The sequence below is a fragment of the Hyperoodon ampullatus genome, assembly GCF_949752795.1.
Source record: "Hyperoodon ampullatus genome assembly, chromosome: 5".
Lineage (NCBI taxonomy): Eukaryota > Metazoa > Chordata > Mammalia > Artiodactyla > Ziphiidae > Hyperoodon > Hyperoodon ampullatus.
In genome coordinates this window covers 35,502,033-35,520,582 of record NC_136918.1, presented here as the reverse complement: position 1 = coordinate 35,520,582, position 18,550 = coordinate 35,502,033, and the positions used below count along the sequence as shown (strand labels likewise).

Genomic DNA, 18,550 nt, shown 5'->3' with positions numbered 1-18,550 from the left:
TTAGCAAAATGTCATATTAGGAAAAATATTTAGCAAATGCCATATACAGACACTTAGCAAATATGGTTAGCAAGTAACCAGGTTACTCAACAGAGGCCTCAGTTTCCCCATCTGTAAAATGGGGATAATACGACTCACTGCCCCAGACTGTGGAAAGGATTAATTGAGATATGGATGTAAAGTTCCTGGCATTTAGCAGGTACTTAGTAAATAGCAGCTATTATTACTAACCTTCTTATTGTGTGTAGACCCATATTGAGTTTGTTCAGACAACTGAACATATAATTTATAATAACTAACAAATGTTATGCTCCTCAGATGCAGGTCTGTGGAACCAGAATAGCATCTGTAGCAGCTGAAGTCATCCTAGGCTCTTGGCCCTGTGTCCTGGCAGCAATTTGATATGAAGATGGCAGCCAGGGTGCTGTGGGGCAGCCTCAGCCTGCTCCGCCTGGTGTGGTGTCTCCTTCCGCAGACAGGCTACGTGCACCCAGATGAGTTCTTCCAGTCTCCTGAGGTCATGGCAGGTAAAGCTCCCCATGTGTGGTTACGATAAGCTGCATCAAAGTCTGGTCAAGGAGCTGATTGGCTATTTAGTGCGGAGGGAGAAAAATGTCTGTGCAGATGAGCAGTAAATCCACAAGCCTCTTTGGCATAAGAATTTGGGAGTGGGGACTTCGCATCTCCTTCCTGAGTGGTGACATTGACCTTCTAAATGATACCGATGAAATGCCAGCCTCTTTGACATCTTCCTGCTTATAACAACAGTACAGGTCATTCAGAACAAAAGCTATTTTGGGCTTCTCAGTGGAAGGATTTTAGAGTTGGGCTTCCCCAGTGATTGGGGAAACTTACACAGGGCTGTGACATAAAATAATAATGAAACTTTTCTTCTGTAGGTTCATGTGATGGCTGAGGGAACCCAGACCTAGAATGCTCACTTGTTAGAACTTAACTTCTAGGTGGTATAGGACACATCATGAAGATGGTTGCTGGAAACCTTGAGGCCTTTCAGATGCTGTGGTCACAAGGCTTCTTCCTCATGGTTCAAGATGGCTGCTTGTGCTCCAGGCATCAGGTCTAACACCAAGTCTTTCCCGCCACCAAAGAAGAGATAGGCATGCCTACTTTCTTTAAGGGCATATTTTGAAAGTCACATACTTTTTGCCCGTTCCATCCCATTGGTCAGAATGTATCATGTGACCATACGTACCTGCAAACGGAAGCTAAAAAATATAGTGTTTATATCTGACCAAATGCCCAGCTAAAGAGACTAAGGATGAAGGAAGGAATGAATATTGATTGGGGAGATATCAGCTATCTCTGCCACAGGGCTCAACAGGTGGATTTGTTTTTAAAGTTGAAAGGTCCAGTTTATTTTTCCACAACACCCCCCCCCCCCCGTTTTTTTATAACCTGAGCCAGTAAAAAGCAGCCAGATTGATCTGATCTGAGGTTTTCTGTTTCCCTTTCACCTTCTGACAGAGAGAAAAAAAAACTGCCAAAAGGCCAGCAGAATAAGGAGAAGCAAAGAGCCTTAGACAACCAGCAGTGTTATCAAGTGTGAGATGTTGTAGAGCTTGGAGCTAAGATGCAGAAATTAAGAGTTCATTTTCCTCACCCCCACCCCTCAGATCTCTGGGACAGTGGGGCACAGAGTCACAGACTAGCCCCAGGCCGCAAGTAATTTTAAGTACATGAGTATATTCTTAATTTTAAACATTAAGAATCATAGACAAAACCAGTCGCTTTTGACCATAACCACAGTTGCTCATTCCCTTCCCCCATTCTCACACTGGCTCTCCTGGGTAACACTCATAATCACGGAGATGCGTTTTTGACTCTGACTTTGGAGACGTTAGAACTCAAGGAGAGGAATGGGACCTCCCCCTGCTCCTCCTCATACATCCTGTCCAGGACACACTGTTACCTCACTTCCCAGGTGTGGGCTGCGTGACAAACCATCACAGACCTAGCAGCTTAAAACTGGCAGCTCACAGTTCTGTAAATCAGAAGTCCAGCCTGGGCTTTCTGCTCAGGGTATCATAAGGTATGGGCTGGGCTGAGTTCTTGTCTGGAAGCTCTGGGAGAAAATCTGCTTCCAAGACGATTCTTGCTGTTGAACAAATTTAGTTCATTGAGGCTATGGAACTAAAGTCCCATTTCCTTGCTTGCTGTAAGCCAAGGGCTGCTCTCAGCTCCCAGAGTCCACCCACATTCCTTGCCAACTGCCCCTTCCACCTTTAAACCAGCAAATCCTTCTCACCTCTGATGTCCTCTTCTGCCACCAGGTGGAGAAAACTCTCTGATTTAAAGGGCTCATGTGATTTTTGTCACACGCATCTGGGTGATCTCTGTATCTTAGGGTCAGCTGACCCCTGTGACGTAACCTAATTACAGGAGTGAACTCTGTCATCTTCCCAGTCCCAGGGATTATGGCCGGCATGTACACCACGGGGCTGGAGAATCTTGGGGGCCATCCTAGGATTTTGTCCGTCATATCCTCTGCACTGGGACCTGGCTCACCTTTCCTTCTCTCTCTGCAGAGGACGTCCTGGGCATAAAGGGCGCGCGGCCCTGGGAGTTTCACCCGAGCAGCCCCTGCCGTACAGTGGTCTTCCCACTGCTGACCTCTGGCTCTGCCTTCTGGCTGCTCAGGCTCTGGGAAGAGTGGGGGCCGAGGCCTGGCCCTGTGAGTGGCTATGCGCTGCTGGTCGGGCCCCGCCTCCTCCTCGCTTCCCTCTCCTTTGCCCTGGACTTGGCCGTGTACCACCTAGCCCCACGCTGGGGGGCGGAGCGCTGGAACGCCCTGGTCCTGCTGTCTGGTTCCTACGTCACCTTGGTCTTCTACACAAGGACCTTCTCCAATGCCATTGAGGGGCTGCTCTTTGCGTGGCTGCTGGTACTGGTATCCCCACGTGTAGCTGGGAGCTGCACTCCCAAGAAGCCTGCTCCAGGCCCGTCGTGGCACAGTTGGCTTCTTGGGGGTGTCATGGCTGCTGGCTTCTTCAACCGGCCCACCTTTCTGGCCTTTGCTCTGGTCCCCCTCTTCCTCTGGGGTATTTATGGAGCCACAAACCCCAGCTTCAAGTCGCTGACCAAGGAAGCCCTGGTGCTGCTCCCAGGGGCGACCCTCACAGCAGTGGGGTTTGTGGCTGTGGACAGCTGCTATTTCTCCAGTCCATCTAGATCCAGTACCCTTGTCCTTACACCTGCCAACTTCTTGTACTACAACCTGGATCCCGTAAACCTGGCGAGGCATGGCACACACATGCGGCTCACTCACCTGGCAGTCAACGGCTTCCTGCTCTTTGGGGCGCTGCATGCCCACGCCCTGCAGGCTGCGTGGCAACAGCTGCAAGCCTGCCTCCAGGCCTTCACACAGACGGGCTTCCCGAGGGCACTGGCTGCCCGGGGCCTGCGGTCCAGCCCCAGGTCTCACCTCCTGCTCCTCTATTTCATGCCCCTGGCCCTGCTGTCTGCCTTTAGCCACCAGGAGGCTCGGTTCCTAATCCCCCTCCTGGTCCCCCTCGTCCTGCTTTGTAGTCTACAGACCCCACCGGCACCCTGCAAGGGCACCCTGGTCCTTTTCAATGCCCTGGGTGCCCTCTTCTTCGGCTGCCTGCACCAGGGGGGCCTAGTGCCTGGCCTGGGGCACCTGGAGCAGGTGGTTCGTTCTCCTGCACTCCCGCGTGTACCCACCCACTACACACTCCTCTTCACCCACACCTACATGCCCCCCCGGCACCTCCTGCACCTCCCGGGCCTGGGCTCGCCCGTGGAGGTGGTGGACATGGGCGGGGCTGAGGACCAGCTCCTGTGCCAAGCCCTCAGCAACCTCACCAGACAACCAGCCTGCCATGTGGCCGGTGGGCCGTGGCTCTGCCGCCTTTTTGTGGTGACCCCTGGCACCACCAGGTCTGCCATGAAGAAGTGCAGCTTCCCCCTCAAGAGTGAGACACTTATCTTTCCCCACTTGACTCTCGAGGACCCACCGGCCCTGTCCTCCCTGCTGAGTGGGGCTTGGAGGTACCATCTCAGCCTTCACATCCTGGAGCTGGGGGAGAAGCCTGACAATATGACAGAAGAGCCCCTGCCCAAGACTCAGCCATAGGTGAAGGCGCTGCTCCACCTTCTAGGTAGAGAGCTGGGCTGGGACAGAGCCCTCTCTTGCTTCCCTTTCCCTTCCAGAATCCCCACCTCTCCTGTGCACAGCCTTTGACTGCTCCACTTTCTGGGTAAACTGATGCCCATCTTCCCTCAAAAACCAAAGATCTGACCAGTCTCAGTCCTGATGCCAAGGTCCCCAAAGAACCTGGTGTAAAACCAATGACGCAAAATGCCTGTTCCTGCCCTGTTCCTTCCAGCCACTGTGATGTTTTAAACATATAAATAGCGCCTGACTGTGAAAGGAGACAACAATCTCCTAATGACTTTCCTGAATGACTCCCCCCAAACCTTCCAGGATGCCTTACCTCTGGCTGTCATGACAACCCTTTGGCTTCCTAGATACCTGGAAGGAGGCAGTGTAGTGATGTAGAAAGAGCAGGTAGCTCATATTCAGAGGAGTTAGTTCTCGTCCCTGGCCTGCTACACACGGACTCTACGTAATCTTAGGAAAGCCCCTTCCCCTCACCCAGCCTCAGTTTTCCAATCTGTACAATGGATCAGAAGGTCTCTGTGGTGTCTGCCAGCTAACACTGTGTTATTCCTGGGTCTGCAGCACATGTTCCCTGGTCAGACAGGCATGTCTCTCCCAAAGCTCTGTAAGCATAGAAGTGGGTGTGGCGTATTTAATGGCACTTCAGGGCCTACCGTCTCAGTGCTTGGTTATCACCAAAAAAAAGTAGTTCTGGAACTTTTCTCCCCGCCCACTCTCTTACTCCTGTCCCTGAGAGAGCTGATGGAACGTTTCTGCATCTCACCCTTGAGGGATCAAGGAGCCCAGATGTTCTCCCTTCTCAGTTGGCCCCAGTGGGAATGGAGATAGAAGGCTCAGTCAGTATCTGGTGGCGCTTGAGCACAAAACCTTAAATGTGGTCTGGTCACTCTCCAAGCTCAAAGCTTCTGTCTGAAGCCCCTTCACAGGATGGAGAGCAGACCCCGGGCCAAACCCACACCTGCCGCCCTGGTGGAAGCCATCAGACGGGGGCGTGTTGCTCCTCACAACACAGGGCACCCCCGCCCGGTCCGCTGGGAACACGAGGGCCTGTGGCCCTAAGCTTGTCCTCGTTCTCCCTCCTCACGCCCCTGCCGTCTCGTGAGAACAAGAGGCACCCAGGCCACTGAGAGCAGCATGCTGGAGGAGCACAGAGCAGGCGGCCAAACCTATACGACCGACCAAACCTGAGCGCTTTTCTAGCCCCGCCTTCCGCTGGCTAAAGCCTCGAGTCATCTCAAAGCTCCACCCACCACAGGCAAGCTGCTCTGCGACTGCTGCTAGGGTCCTAGTGCCACACTTTGCTCAGGACTCCAACCCTAAGGGAGAGGAAAGTCAGTGCCATGCTAGTAAGTGTTTAGCAACCCGTTCTCTAAGGGCAAACTAGCCCCCATTTGTAGTGTTTTCCGATTTGTGCGGTGTAAATACTCTCACCATGGCTGATTTCAAACTACTAAAATGATGTTACTCAACTTGGGAGGAGATGCCAAGGATCTCTCTCCTGAGCTGGCTGTGGCACACTCGCGGATATTTCCCTCTTTAAAGCTCTATAGTACCTGTTCATGACAGTTCATTGTTGTTTTGGTTGGTTTGTTACAAACTTCAGGTTGGTCTTCCTGCCTGTAGTGCTCAGCATCATCTCTGGGACCCGACAGCACTTACTTTGCAGCCAAAGATGGCTTTTCTGCCCAACAGATAAAACCAAGTGCCACCTTGAGACACCCCAGATTCGAAGGTCCCAAAATCCTCTGGGCTTCTTGGGACTTCTCTTCCCTTCCCCAGTTGGGTTCACAACCTCAGAATTCCCTGGAGGAGCTGTTGGTGTAGCAGTCTGTGTAGACTGTAGTGATCTGACCTCTAACAGATTTGTCTGTAAAGTGTTGGTATCTAGATTTGTGTGGCACCAAGGGGTGATTTGGAGTTGTCCTGTAGGATAGTGGAATGAGTTACTTCCCTGCTTCACTTTCTGACAAAGCTCGGAACAGCCTGAAAGGTATGTTGGGAGATTGTTGCCACTGGGGATGGTGGGAAGAATTTGGTCTGTTTCTTTAGTAATAGGGTACCTGGTGGGATGACAAGCCACTGACTACGAACACTGGAGGCTTCTCCAACAAAGCGGGGAGGACATCCAAATCTCCTCTAGCTGGAGCAGAAAGGACTCAGTTCTCTCTCTCTGCTCTCAGGCTCCTTTTACAAAAACGGAGGGAACTTAGTTCCTGCACGCTTCTTCCCCAAAAATAAACTGCCTTCATTTCTTGTTTTCCTTCCTTTCTTACCAAATAGCCAGCTTGTCTAGAAGCTTCATTGCTTCCTGCACTGCTTCCTTTCTGTCTCTGCTAGTCTAGAAAAAGACCCAACTGTGAGTGTGCTTGTTTATGTTGAGGGTAAGGGATTGGGCTGGGGACTGCTAACATTCTGCTGCTCTGATATTCAGATCCAGAGACCAAGGGATTGAAACCAATGAGGCAAACAAGGCAGTAGAATAAACAAGCTCCTCTGGCTCCTCACTGCCAAGGTCAAAGGAGAGTCCAGTGAGTTGCCTCTGGTCTGGGAGGGAAGACAGGAGGGTAGGATGCCAAATTAGAACTCTGTCATTAGAAGAGTGGGACACTGCCCTCAGAGGATTAAATAGAAGCCCCTCTGATGGGAAGACTGGAGGATGGAATGTCAAATCAGAACTTTGACCATTAGGAAAGTGGAGGACAGGCTGCTTTTGCTTCTCCACCCTATCCAGTGACTATCAGAATGCCAGAGTATAAAGTGGTCACCAGCCTAAAAGCTTCTTGGGCTTCGAGCTTTCTAGATTGCATGATAAACTGTGTAGCCTGATTAGAGACAATCAATGCATACAATGGATTTCCTAATCATGGGTTTGTTAGCTGGAGCATAGTCTTTAGAGTGCATCCCAGATCCTCTAAAATAGGGACAAAGAATCCAGGTAGCTTGTTCCATGGTAGGCAGTTGTCCTAACACCCAGTGATGATGGTGGTTGGTGGCAGGGAAGGTAGGCATTGAAGGTCAGGGTAAATGCTGCAGGGTAAATGTGATTAGGGACATGGGCCCTAGAGTCAAACACCAGTATTCACATTCCACTCTGTAAGGCCTTGGGCAACTTAAGTAGCCTTATACTTCCTCCTATGAAAGTTGTCGTAAGGAGATAACCCACACAGAGTGCAATTAGCAAGTGCCCAGTACAGAGTAAGTACTCAATATGTGCTAACTACTATTACCATGGACCTACAAGTCCCCAGGAATCCTAATCCACCTTGCCAGAGAAGTAGGCGCTCACACTGAAACCATGGGTAATGAGTCAATCCATTTCACCTGCCTTCACTAATCAAGGTCATTTTAAGACTCACAAGGCCTCCAAGCAGCACACAGCCTAAACAATAAGATGTTTGATGGAGTTGTTTTCCAGGAATTTGCACTTGGCTGTGTCTAGTTCAAGCTCTGGGCATGCTCCTGACCTTTTGACATCAGAGGGCCGAAAACTCCACCGGCAGAGGCAGGTGGTGCTAAGAGCCTCCATTTTTCAAGCTGCAGATGCATGTGGCTTAGTTACACCTGTGCAGAACTACAATGATCACACCTTTCTCCAATCACCTTTCCCCACGCTCCCCACGTCTCAGGCCGCCCGGTTATTCTTTATCCCCAAAATACCCGAAGCCCCTTGCCTTGGGGAAGACAGATTTGAGACTAGTTCTCCTCCTCCCTTGGCTGCCTTGAGAGTTAACCCTATCTTTGCTGCAAACCTCTGCATCTCAGCGTTTGGCTTGCTACGCATGGGGCAAAAGAACCTTGTCCGGTAACAATACCCATTACTCAGCTCACATTTAATCAGAGGATTTTGGCAACTGCAGGATTGTCTTTTCATCCAGGATCTCCCCTGGAAGTAGTGTCCTGCTATATCAGTGCAGAGGCAGCAGCATCCATCACTAGTTTTAGTCCTATTTCAGAGGGCAGACCCTCTTTCCGGTTGTACTTTGGTCCATGGCTCTCTGCCCGCGCGGGGTATCAGGGCCCAGTCTTTACTTCTGTCAGGCTTCGGGGGCTTTCCTCATACGCTGTGACCCGTCCGATCACAGGGCTTCCTTCACCGGGGGTGTCGGTTTGGCCTGGGATCTCTGATGAGCGGGACCTCTGTAGGCGGACCATCTGAGTCAGGATTCCAAGCCGTGCGTAGTGTCCGGGATGACTTCTTAGCGCCGAGGCCGGTGTCGAGCCCAGAAGGGAAAGCAGGCGACCTCGACTCGGCCCGGCCTGGGTTTAGGGGTTTGCTCCCGGGCCCTTCTGGCTACCTGGTGGTGGCCGCGGGCGTTCCCGGAGGCTGCGGCGTAGCTCCTGAATGAAGGTGTCTCTGAAGCGGGCAGCGCGGCAGCCCAGGGAGCCTGCGGCCCCTGCCGCGAGGGCTCGCAGGCGCCGGGCCGCGTCCTGCCCGTGTAGCTGGGCCTGCAGCAGTGCGAAGGCGGTGAGCTGCGCCGCACGCCGGATGGGCCATGACTCAGAGAGACGCTCCACCAGCTGCGGGCTGTGCAACAGGGCGGCCAGCAGCCGCCGTAGAATCATCCTCGGAGCGTCCCGGAACCCAGAGCACGCTGCTCTCACTTCTGATCGGCGACACCTGACTACGGACCTCTGCGCCGGCGCCGCCAGGTGACGACACTGCCGCGCTGGGATTGGAGCACGGGATTTCGACTTTCCGCAGCAGCCTCCGAGCGTTTCCGGTTCCGCTACCGCCGGGGCGGCTTCGTTTTTCTCGCAGTGGCGGCGTCCTCGGCTGAAATCTGTGCACTATGTCGGGTGGCCTCCTGAAGGCGCTGCGCAGCGACTCCTACGTCGAGCTGAGCCAGTACCGGGACCAGCACTTCCGGGTGAGGCAAGCGGGGCAGCGAGAAGGGGAGGCCCCGGGCCAGAAGGCTGAGAATTGGTTTGCTCTTGTCTCATTGTGTCGTCTCCCATTCCCTGGTATCCCGAAACGCGAAGGGAAGCCTCGGTGCCTGCTGGGGAATGGATTCTGGAAGGGCGTTTGGATATCACTGAATCCTCTTCTCTCGTAGGCAGGGAATTTGAGGCTCGCTCTCACATTCCCTAGCAGCCGCTGCCTGATCCCGGGGCAGTGCAGACGGGCGGCAGTAGTAGTGGCGTCTCACGTTTTCCCGAACGGTGCCGCGGGAAGGTGACTTTGTGATGAGGGAAAGCGGTGTCTTTTTGACACGTGGAGCATGTGGAGGCGCCATCCTGACCCAGATACCGGGGCTTTTAATTATTTTAAAATTTTCAATTACATCAGCCAAACTGCGCTTTGGCGTTTCGCGTCCTTTCCTTGGGCTAGTTAAACGGCCCTCCACAAGTTGTACGTGGTGAGTGGCAGACACAGTTGAGCCCTGCCTCCACCTTTTGGGAGCCCTTGGAGTGTGGAGGGGGACCAGCATGTTAAGTGTCTGGATGTCAAGATCGGAGAACTGCTGGGTTTCAGAAGAGGGAAATTTTCGTTTGGCCCACGTCACAGCGGATTCTGTGGAAAAGGGGGAGGCCTACAGATATTAAAGGTGGGTTCTTCAGTATCAGCAAAGGCGGGGATGGGGTGGAGGTGACTGACACTCATTAACTAGTGGTGGTTTAGTAAATTTGTATTGAGTGCTGTTGCTGAAGCCTTCTGCTAAACCTTAGGGAGGGAAGACAGTTTCCACACCCTAAGACTTCATAGTCCTCTAGGGATTGTGGGATTGTAAATGGAAGGACTGTAAATGTACAGATTTACAGTGGAGGTAAGTGATCATAATCTAGGCAGAAATGATGAGTGGGAAGGGAGGGGCTGTGAGGATTCAGGAAATTCCCTGTGACGGGGAAAGGAGGGGTCACATACAGAAGAAGGTGGGTGTGGAGAATGTTTAAAATGCATTAGTAGGGTAGGGAAATGGAAATTTGAGGTCAAATTGAGAAGGATCTTAGATTTTCACGCAGTCAACTGTTTTTAAATGCTTACTGTATGCCAGGCATGATTTTTCATTCTATCACTTTTTACAGGTCTCATTACTTTAGAAAGTTCCACATCATAACCATCATGAATTTCAAGCATCCTGCAAGATTAAAACAGTGAAAGGATTCAACTTTTGCTGTTGTTTATCTCTGCAGTCTAAAGCCTATAGCTTCATTTAGATAGTAGTAAGATACTGTCTTGTAGAATTTCTACAGTGTTTCCTGAATGGGATCCACATTATTATCATACCTTAAATAAGTACTTATACCAGTTGTCCTAAACTGTAGGCGGTTTGGTGGGACATGACTTATATGTGTGAGAAAAGAAGGAAAAAGGAAAATGCTTCTTGACCATAATTTTAACAAATCAGTAACAGCAGTAATAAAGTGAATCTGCTTTATTTAATGTCTCATTCCAGAGTCCTGGAAAACCTGTTTTTAATGTATCGTTAAAATGACTCTTGTCCTGTGAACTTTTAAGGAAGTATGGGATTGGGGATAAGACTGGGTTTGGATTCCAGCTACAACTACTGATTAGATGTGTGACCCTGGAGAAGCTACTTAACTGTCTTCCCTCAGGTAGAATGAGGATAATAAATTAGGACCTACTTCATTCAGCTCTGAGAATTAAATGAGACTTCCATACATGGAGATCTGACTTGCAGTCCCTTGATTCTCCCTAGAGGCAGACATATTACCTGTTTCTTGTGTGTGGTATCCATGTATATTCATGCTTTAAAAAAATATAACTTGGAGCATATGCTTCACATTGTTTTGTGCCTTTCTTTTTTCACTTTGCTCTTGGAAATTCTAGGGTGACAATGAAGAACAGGAAAAATTACTGAAGAAAAGCTGTACATTGTATGTTGGAAATCTTTCCTTTTATACAACTGAAGAACAAATCTATGAACTCTTCAGCAAAAGTGGTGACATAAAGAAAATCATCATGGGCCTGGATAAAATGAAGAAAACAGCATGTGGGTTCTGCTTTGTGGAGTATCCTTCCTGTGTGTTTGATGTAGCTGTTGGCCAGAGGTGGGGCCCAGAGTGGCTGGTACCCTGTTTTACAAGATGAGTGAGGATATTCATTGATTAGCATCCCTCCACTTATCTCTGCCTCTCCTTCCTTCTGTCCAATGTGCCTATACTCTTACACTGGGAAAGCTAGTAACATTAACATTCTTTCTGAAATCCATTCTTTTTTCATAGTTGATTAAGAAAAATAATCTTTGAAGATGTAAATGCTTATGGTGTTTCAAAAAGTCCAGAGCGTAGTGAAAATAAAAGCCCTATACCATTCTAAGTCCAGAGACAATCAGTTATGAGTCTCGTGGGTCTTTCCAGAAGTAATCCTATGGATGTGGGGTAGCGTACTGCATGCATTCATTTTTTTTTCACCTATCTTAGAAATTGCTTCATGTTAGCATATGTAGATCTCTTTTTAAAACAACTGTATAGTATTTCATTATGTAGATGTATATAGCTTGATTTTATAGGTCAAAACCAAAGCTATATTTACTTGCGACCATTTATTCTCTCCCTGGAAACTCTCCAGATATTGGACCTTCTGGATTTATCCTTTGATGTTTTGTTTAACTAATATTTTTTGGTCATTTTGTTTGAGAAATTTTCCAGACCTGATCTACCGTGTCTTGAATTTTCTTTTCTGTGCCCTGAATTGTTTCTTTTGGTTGCATTTATGCCATAAAATTTCCTTCAGTTTCTGGTGATCCCTGGGTTTCTGATCATAATTAGGGGAAAAAAGACTATGTGGATCTAGGCAGAACTACTTTTTTTTTTTTAAATTAATTTATTTATTTGGCTGTGCCGGGTCTTAGTTGCAGCACACGATCTTCGTTGCCTCTCTGGTTCCCTAACCAGGGATCAAACCCGGGCCCCCTGCGCTTGGAGCAGAGTCTTAACCACTATACCATCAGGGAAGTCCCCAGGCAGCACTTCTTAAGTTGCTGCCTTGCCTTTGGGACATGTGGGTTTCTCAAATGCTAGAATGAAAAGGGATTTTATTTGGCTTGCTAGTGTTAAGGACAATGCCCTAGTTCCTCCAGACAGTTCAGATCCCTATCATTTTATTTTTATTTGCCTGGGATTAAATGCCTTTCTGTTAACAGGTCTTTTCCCCACATAGACACCTTTAATTAAACCCTATATGCAGCCTCACTTGTTATTCAACTTGGAATTAAGAGCCTCCTGGGGGCTTCCCTGGTGGCGCAGTGGCTGAGAGTCCGCCTGCCGAGTGAGCCATGGCCGATGAGCCTGCGCGTCCGGAGCCTGTGCTTCGCCACAGGAGAGGCCACAACAGTGAGATGCCCGCGTACCGCAAAAAAAAAAAAAAGCCTCCTGGGCTTGCTGTCTCCTTTAAGCCCTTTCAAGAGTATTTCGCACTGTGACTTTGTTTCATCCACTAGTACTCTTCACCTTCTGTTGAATCTCTAGTCTGCTTATGGTCTCTTCTCTTTGTATATGTGTTTCTTTCGTTTTAATGGGTGCCTTGAGAAGTAAAGAGAAAACGTGCTCTATCAGCTTGAACCAGAAACCCTTTTTTTTAATATGTAAATTTATTTATTTATTTTTGGCTGCGTTGGGTCTTCGTTGCTGTGCCCAGGCTTTCTCTAGTTGCAGCGAGCAGGGGCTACTCTTCATTGCGGTGCGCGGGCTTCTCACTGCGGTGGCTTCTCCCGTTGCAGAGAACGGGCTCTCGGCGCATGGGATTCAGTAGTTGTGGCTCGTGGGCTCTAGGGTGCAGGCTCAGTAGTTGAGGCGCATGGGCTTAGTTGCTCTGCAGCATGTGGGATCTTCTTGGGCCAGGGATTGAACCCGTGTCCCCTGCATTGGCAGGCGGATTCTTAACCACTGCGCCACCAGGGAAGTCCCAGAAGCCCCACTTTTGAACCTATTGCCCACTTTTGATTTCGGTATCTGATTTCTGGATTCTGCAAGCTTCTTCCACTCTTCCTTCAGATACGAGGGACGAGTGCCTAGGTTTTACTTTTGCCTCTGGTGCCAATACTGTAAAATAGTTCACAGGGGACAGAAAAGGCAAAGAAAATACTAGATAATAACCAGTCTCTAAGAACTGGAGTGTTTTTGCATCTGCCTTGAAGGTCAGAGATCAACAATCATGATGGCAAATACCTGAAAGAAAGGCTACCGTTCATTGTTAGTGTTTTTTCCTCAGTTTGCCCTTTAGCATTTATTTCATTCAACAAAAAATTATTGAATGCCCACTGTGTGCTAGGCATTGTGTAGACGCTGACACTGGAATTTCAGTGTTTCCCTACCTGTGTAATTAAAGACAAGGGGAAAAAGTCCACATCAGTATTTCCTAAACCCAGCTAATGATCATAAGTATTACTTACAGAGATTTTTTTTTTTAATAGCACCCCAAAGACAGATGTAGTAGATCTGGTTTGGAACTACTAATGTGAGTGATATTTTGAGTGTTTCCTTCTAATGAAATGCAATGGCAATTCATATGTACCGTGACCTCTTTTTAAGGTTCCTGAATATACAGCTTCATATTCAGGGAACCCAAAGATGCTGTTGTTTTCTTGGTTAACAGTTCGTGGTTAAAACCTGCACTGAACATATTTTATATTTTGCAAACCAAAATATGGAGACAGTGGAACCACATACTTAACAGGATTATCCAAAAAATCATCAGTGTAGCCACAGATAAGTGTCATTTTTGACTGCTTCTGGACCAACCTCAAACAGGCCTGTGCAAGACAAATTATTGTCTTTGAACTCCATCTGGTTGGATTAGTTTTTGTACTTTTTCTCAACTCAGCTTCATTTAGATGTTGCTTCCTCTGTTTACAAAAATATCTGGAGAAATGCTAATTCCTTAATAATTATAATTAAGGTACTATTTAAGAGCAGATGCAGAAAATGCCATGCGGTACATAAATGGAACTCGTCTGGATGACCGGATCATTCGCACAGACTGGGACGCAGGCTTTAAGGAGGGCAGGCAGTATGGCCGTGGGCGTTCTGGGGGCCAGGTATGCAGAAAGGTTCTCTGGGTTCAGCCTTTGCCTGGGATTCCAGTCCTAAATGACAAGTGTTTTGTCAATCTGTATTTGCTCTTTTGAAAATAACTTTGTGCCTATAACCTTGGCTTGAAGTGAATCTGAAAACCACCCATTGGGGATGGTAAATTATTTTTATACTTGACCTTAGCCAAAAGGCCGAGAAGCGATGGTAAATTATTTTTAAAAACCATTAAATAATATATTATCTACATCACAAGCAACCATTATTGGACTTCTGCTAGGGGCTAAATGTTCTCCACATGCCAAGAGTGTTGAACAAAAGCAAAATGCACTAAAATGACTTTTACATTTTTATTTTAAAATAGTTTATTCTTTACAACGTGCTATCTTTGAATGCTGAGTATGAACCCGGTGTTTGGTAAAACACCATTAAGTAGTCTTAAATAATTTTGCAGGGCAGTTGAGCTATATTATCAATTACTTAAAATTATGTTCTGTTCTGCTTGAAATGTTCACATCATGACATCTGAAAAGGCTTAGTTATTTGACACATTTTAGGAAGCACGTTTGTTACACTCATCTTCTCTATACTGTAACACGTTCTTTTCAATTAAGGTACGAGATGAGTATCGTCAGGACTACGACGCTGGGAGAGGAGGTTATGGAAAACTGGCCCAAACCCCGTGAGTGGTGAGAGCCCTGTCATGAAAAACTCACTCCTTTGGCCTGTTGAATTTGATGTGCATTCCCAAGGTCTGCGAACCTGCCTGTTTTTACCAAGCTTTATTTAATATGTCTCTGCTGAGCTGGAAGGCTCTTCATGGTTTTCCACTTAAAAAAATTATTAAAGGACAGAATCCAAAAGAATGCCTTTAATTCTGTAGTCTTAGCATCTTGGTTGTGTGTCACATTACCAGAATGATTTCTGTTACCAGGTCAAAAATCATGTTCCTTAGCAACAGCCTTCATGTGTAATGTTGCTCTATCAGCCAAAACACACTTCTTTTAGGAAGATTGGAAAAAAATTTTTTAAGTGTTTACCATGTTTGTATCTAAGTAGGTTCATGGTCTATCGTGGGGCCTGGAATTACTATTTTTAAAATTTTAAGTTTGCATGAGATAAAGTTTAATAAGTGGAGTTTTGCTATGTAATGTAGCTTTACTCTAAATTAGGAATAGATTTTGATAACTGAATTTTTTTCTATGTTGAATTTTAACCTCTAAAGGCAAACTTAGAGTCAAGGGAACTTCCTAAATAGTTGGTAAGCCTTAGACAGTCGCAGGGGACACCACTTCTTATGTGCTTTATATATCAGGAAATTAGGTCAGGACTTGAAGGGTATTTACTAAACACATTTTTCAAAATATGTTTTAGCTAATGCTAAAAAAAACACAAGGGTCTGTATTAGAGGGAACCTCAACTACTCTAAGGGCAGGGGGGGAATGCTGTCAGTAGAAAATGGGGAGGAAATATCAGGAGATGTGAGTTAAATCAGTGCCTTGACATGAAGAAGGTTGCTGTGAGAGCCAGCAGATCTATTTTTTTCATTTTCAAACTGATCTTGGGAATTGAGTGGGGTTGTTTGTTTTGTTTTTTAAAAAAGAGCTTAAAGTGGGGTTGTTTTGTTTTTTAAAAAAGAGCTTAAAGATCAAGAGAGAATGCCTAACAAAAAATCAGAAATGCTTCCCTCGGGAAATGTTTTGGCTCGTTCTCATACTGAAGTCTGTTTTGTTTTTTTCCCTAACTAGCTGTGGTGAGTTTCAGAGCCTGGGTAGTGAGCTGGTGGTCTCTACAGAGAAGGGAGTCTGGAGGATTTGTTTTGCATTTGTAAGGCAAGAGAGAATTTCTCTAATATTATGTGAACTATTGCTCATTTTACACTGGTAGTCTAATATAATTTTCCCTGATGTAAGTGATATTTTTTCATCTAGCAACAAAGTATCTCCTAATTAGTTTCCAGTAGTTTGTGAAGTTGGGACTGAAGTATCTCAATTGAACATCTTTCATGTTACAGTAAGTGTATGTTTTCTCAAATTTAAACTGGCTATTTGAACTTTAAAAGATATCTCTAAATTAGTTGTATTTAGGAAGACATTTGCAAATATCTAATTTAATGAGGACATACAATTCATTATTAAAATCTTTGTACACTGTAGTTTGAATTAATGTATTTTATATTTTGCAGTAAAACGTAACTCAGATTTCTATAGGCGTTAAAACCACAGTGGTTCCTATTTGAATTGTCTTCTGTAACAGATTTCAATAAAATTGGACCAACTTATCATTGTCTGTGTTTCCTCACCGATAATGACATTGAAGCACTCTTTACTCTGGAAGACATTTTGGGGGGAAATCTATGAATAGTATGCAGAATTTGCATGTCCATTTTAATTTGACAGTTACTAATATGCTAGCCACATGTAGCTAATGAACTAAAACACTCAGTTCCTCAGTCACATTAGCTACATTTCAGATGCTCAATAGCCACCAGTGGTTAATGGCTGTTGTAGATAATGGAATTTGTAGGATGCAAATACAGAACATTTCCATCATTGCAAAAAATGCTACTAATGGACAGGGTGGGCTGCTTAGAGCCCACACTGGTCACTGTTAATAGATGAGCCTTTTCGTGACTGGTATGTCACTGGGAAAAATTACCAAACAGAGTACATTTTATCCAACACAAGAGAACACACATTTATAAAGGCATTTAGTTTATTTTTCAAAAAAATATTTTTGCTAGAAGGTTTGAGTGATTTTTTACATGATCACAATCTTTAAATAATTTTTTTCTAACCAAAAGGTACCATTTAAGTGGACAGCTTGTCTAGATCTGCTTTTGTTAACACCCAAATACAATTAGCACTTCTGATGGCATTCCCTAGGTCTTCTTAATTATCTACAGGCCAGGAGGCAGAGCCTAGCACATAACAAAGTATGTGCTTTACACCTGCTGATTAGTTCAGTTGCATAACAAGCAGAGCAGGTAATCAGCAGGATATCTAATTCACACTATTAACACACTGGTTCTCGCCTGAAGAGTCTGATTCACCCAGAGCTCCCAATTATTCCTTCTAACCCAGGGAAGTAGCATACCACAACTGCAGAGAAAAGGGGCAGCTCAACTTAGGCTAGTGCTGGCTGTGTCCCAGTTAGGTCTGTTATTTTGTTCCAACTATGAATTCAAGGTGACCAATGTTAATCATATTCAATGATAAGTAGAAAATAAAATGCAAAGCCAAAAAAAATGATTTGGGGATTACTGGCAGCAACTGCTGCTTCTCCCTTAAGTGCATCCCTTCCTTAAGAGAAGGTTGGTTCTCTATGATTCTTGAGAGAACTTAACTAAAAGTTGAACTAAATCTACGTTCATTGCTATAGATTTAACAAAAGGATAAAAGCAACTACAGACTGGTAAATTTGCTGATGGAGAGGACTGAGCAGCTTGTTGAAGGCACATCATAAGCAGCTTTTAGTCTGATAAGGCCTGCCCTCAACCCGAAAAGCATAAGGTCTGCCCGCCTTGAGGGCACCCAAACAACTCAGTGCCAAGCTAGTAAGAGTAAAACAATGCCTGTCTCTTCTACCAACAGCCCAGACTGTATTTCCAAAATTTCTGTTGCAAGGAAGCCATTATTGCAAACATCAGGATAAAGGCCATTCTAAACTTAGGGCTTGGGCTAAATAGAGGTTTGCACCTAATCACAAGATGGGGGAAAGCGACTATGTGTGCTGAAGCAAGTTTCGTGAACAACAGAGAAACATTTTAACCAGACTTAAAAGACTTGACATTTAAGCTAAAGCACGCTGGACGATGTACCTCAAGGTGCCCTACTAAACTGGACATGAAAGGCACCCTGGACTTGGGACAGCTCACCTTAGGTTCTCTCTGCCTCCCTGTTAAGAGCATGACCATTTCTCAGAGTGGAGGAAATGGCAACTGAAACTTCGGGCATTCAGATTTTGGCCAGAACACAATTCTGTCTCTTCTGTATGCCTCGTTCTGTCAGAGAGTGAGATACGAGATACGGAGCTCTGAAGTGTAAGACATTTTTAATCAACAGTCTAGTTACCCATTACCAAAAACAAAAAAAAATGGTAAATGTCTTACATACAGGTTTGAAAAATCTCATGTTTGTATAATTATGCCTGAAAACCTCAAGAAGACACCCAACCCATTTTGTCACCTTTCCTAATGCTGATACAACCCTACCTGTAGCAGCACAAAGTGCCTCTAGTATCAGTCTTTTTAATGACTTGAAGCACAATAATAAATACTGACCTGGTTTTATACTAAGGAGTTTGAGTCTGAGGGACCAGGAAAGTGCTGGGGCTGTTTACAATGTAAACATTGGTGTTGGTGCTTGGAATGTCTGGGGATGGGAACCCTGCATGTAA

General features: G+C 46.3%; 3 protein-coding genes across 4 annotated transcripts; 2 read left to right on the top strand and 1 right to left on the bottom strand.

Moving 5' to 3' along the window:
• Positions 1-388: 388 nt before the first annotated feature.
• Positions 389-4,114, top strand: PIGZ (phosphatidylinositol glycan anchor biosynthesis class Z; the record flags this gene model as incomplete). Its single annotated transcript, XM_079704712.1, has 2 exons — positions 389-527; positions 2,547-4,114. Exons 1-2 carry the CDS (start codon positions 404-406, stop codon positions 4,112-4,114), a joined length of 1,692 nt encoding a protein of 563 aa, XP_079560838.1. The 5' UTR covers positions 389-403.
• A 3,863-nt stretch (positions 4,115-7,977) lies between these two features.
• NCBP2AS2 (NCBP2 antisense 2 (head to head)) lies at positions 7,978-8,769 on the bottom strand. The gene has a single exon (XM_079705102.1). The coding sequence runs from the start codon at positions 8,723-8,725 to the stop codon at positions 8,426-8,428; it is 300 nt and encodes a 99-aa protein (XP_079561228.1). The 5' UTR covers positions 8,726-8,769; the 3' UTR covers positions 7,978-8,425.
• A 183-nt stretch (positions 8,770-8,952) lies between these two features.
• NCBP2 (nuclear cap binding protein subunit 2) lies at positions 8,953-15,008 on the top strand (the record flags this gene model as incomplete). Of its 2 annotated transcripts, none has more annotated exons than XM_079704586.1 (4): positions 8,953-9,030; positions 10,953-10,992; positions 14,039-14,160; positions 14,767-15,008. In XM_079704586.1, the coding sequence occupies 4 exons, from the start codon at positions 8,953-8,955 to the stop codon at positions 14,836-14,838; spliced, it is 312 nt and encodes a 103-aa protein (XP_079560712.1). In that variant the 3' UTR covers positions 14,839-15,008. The 2 variants fall into 2 exon arrangements, with proteins under 2 accessions (XP_079560712.1, XP_079560711.1); XM_079704585.1 differs by having other exon boundaries at positions 10,953-11,134; positions 14,022-14,160.
• Positions 15,009-18,550: the final 3,542 nt, after the last annotated feature.

Excerpts from the sequence above, each read along its gene's own strand:
- NCBP2AS2 (XM_079705102.1), bottom strand. The coding sequence starts at position 8,725 with ATGATTCTACGGCGGCTGCTGGCCGCCCTGTTGCACAGCCCGCAGCTG.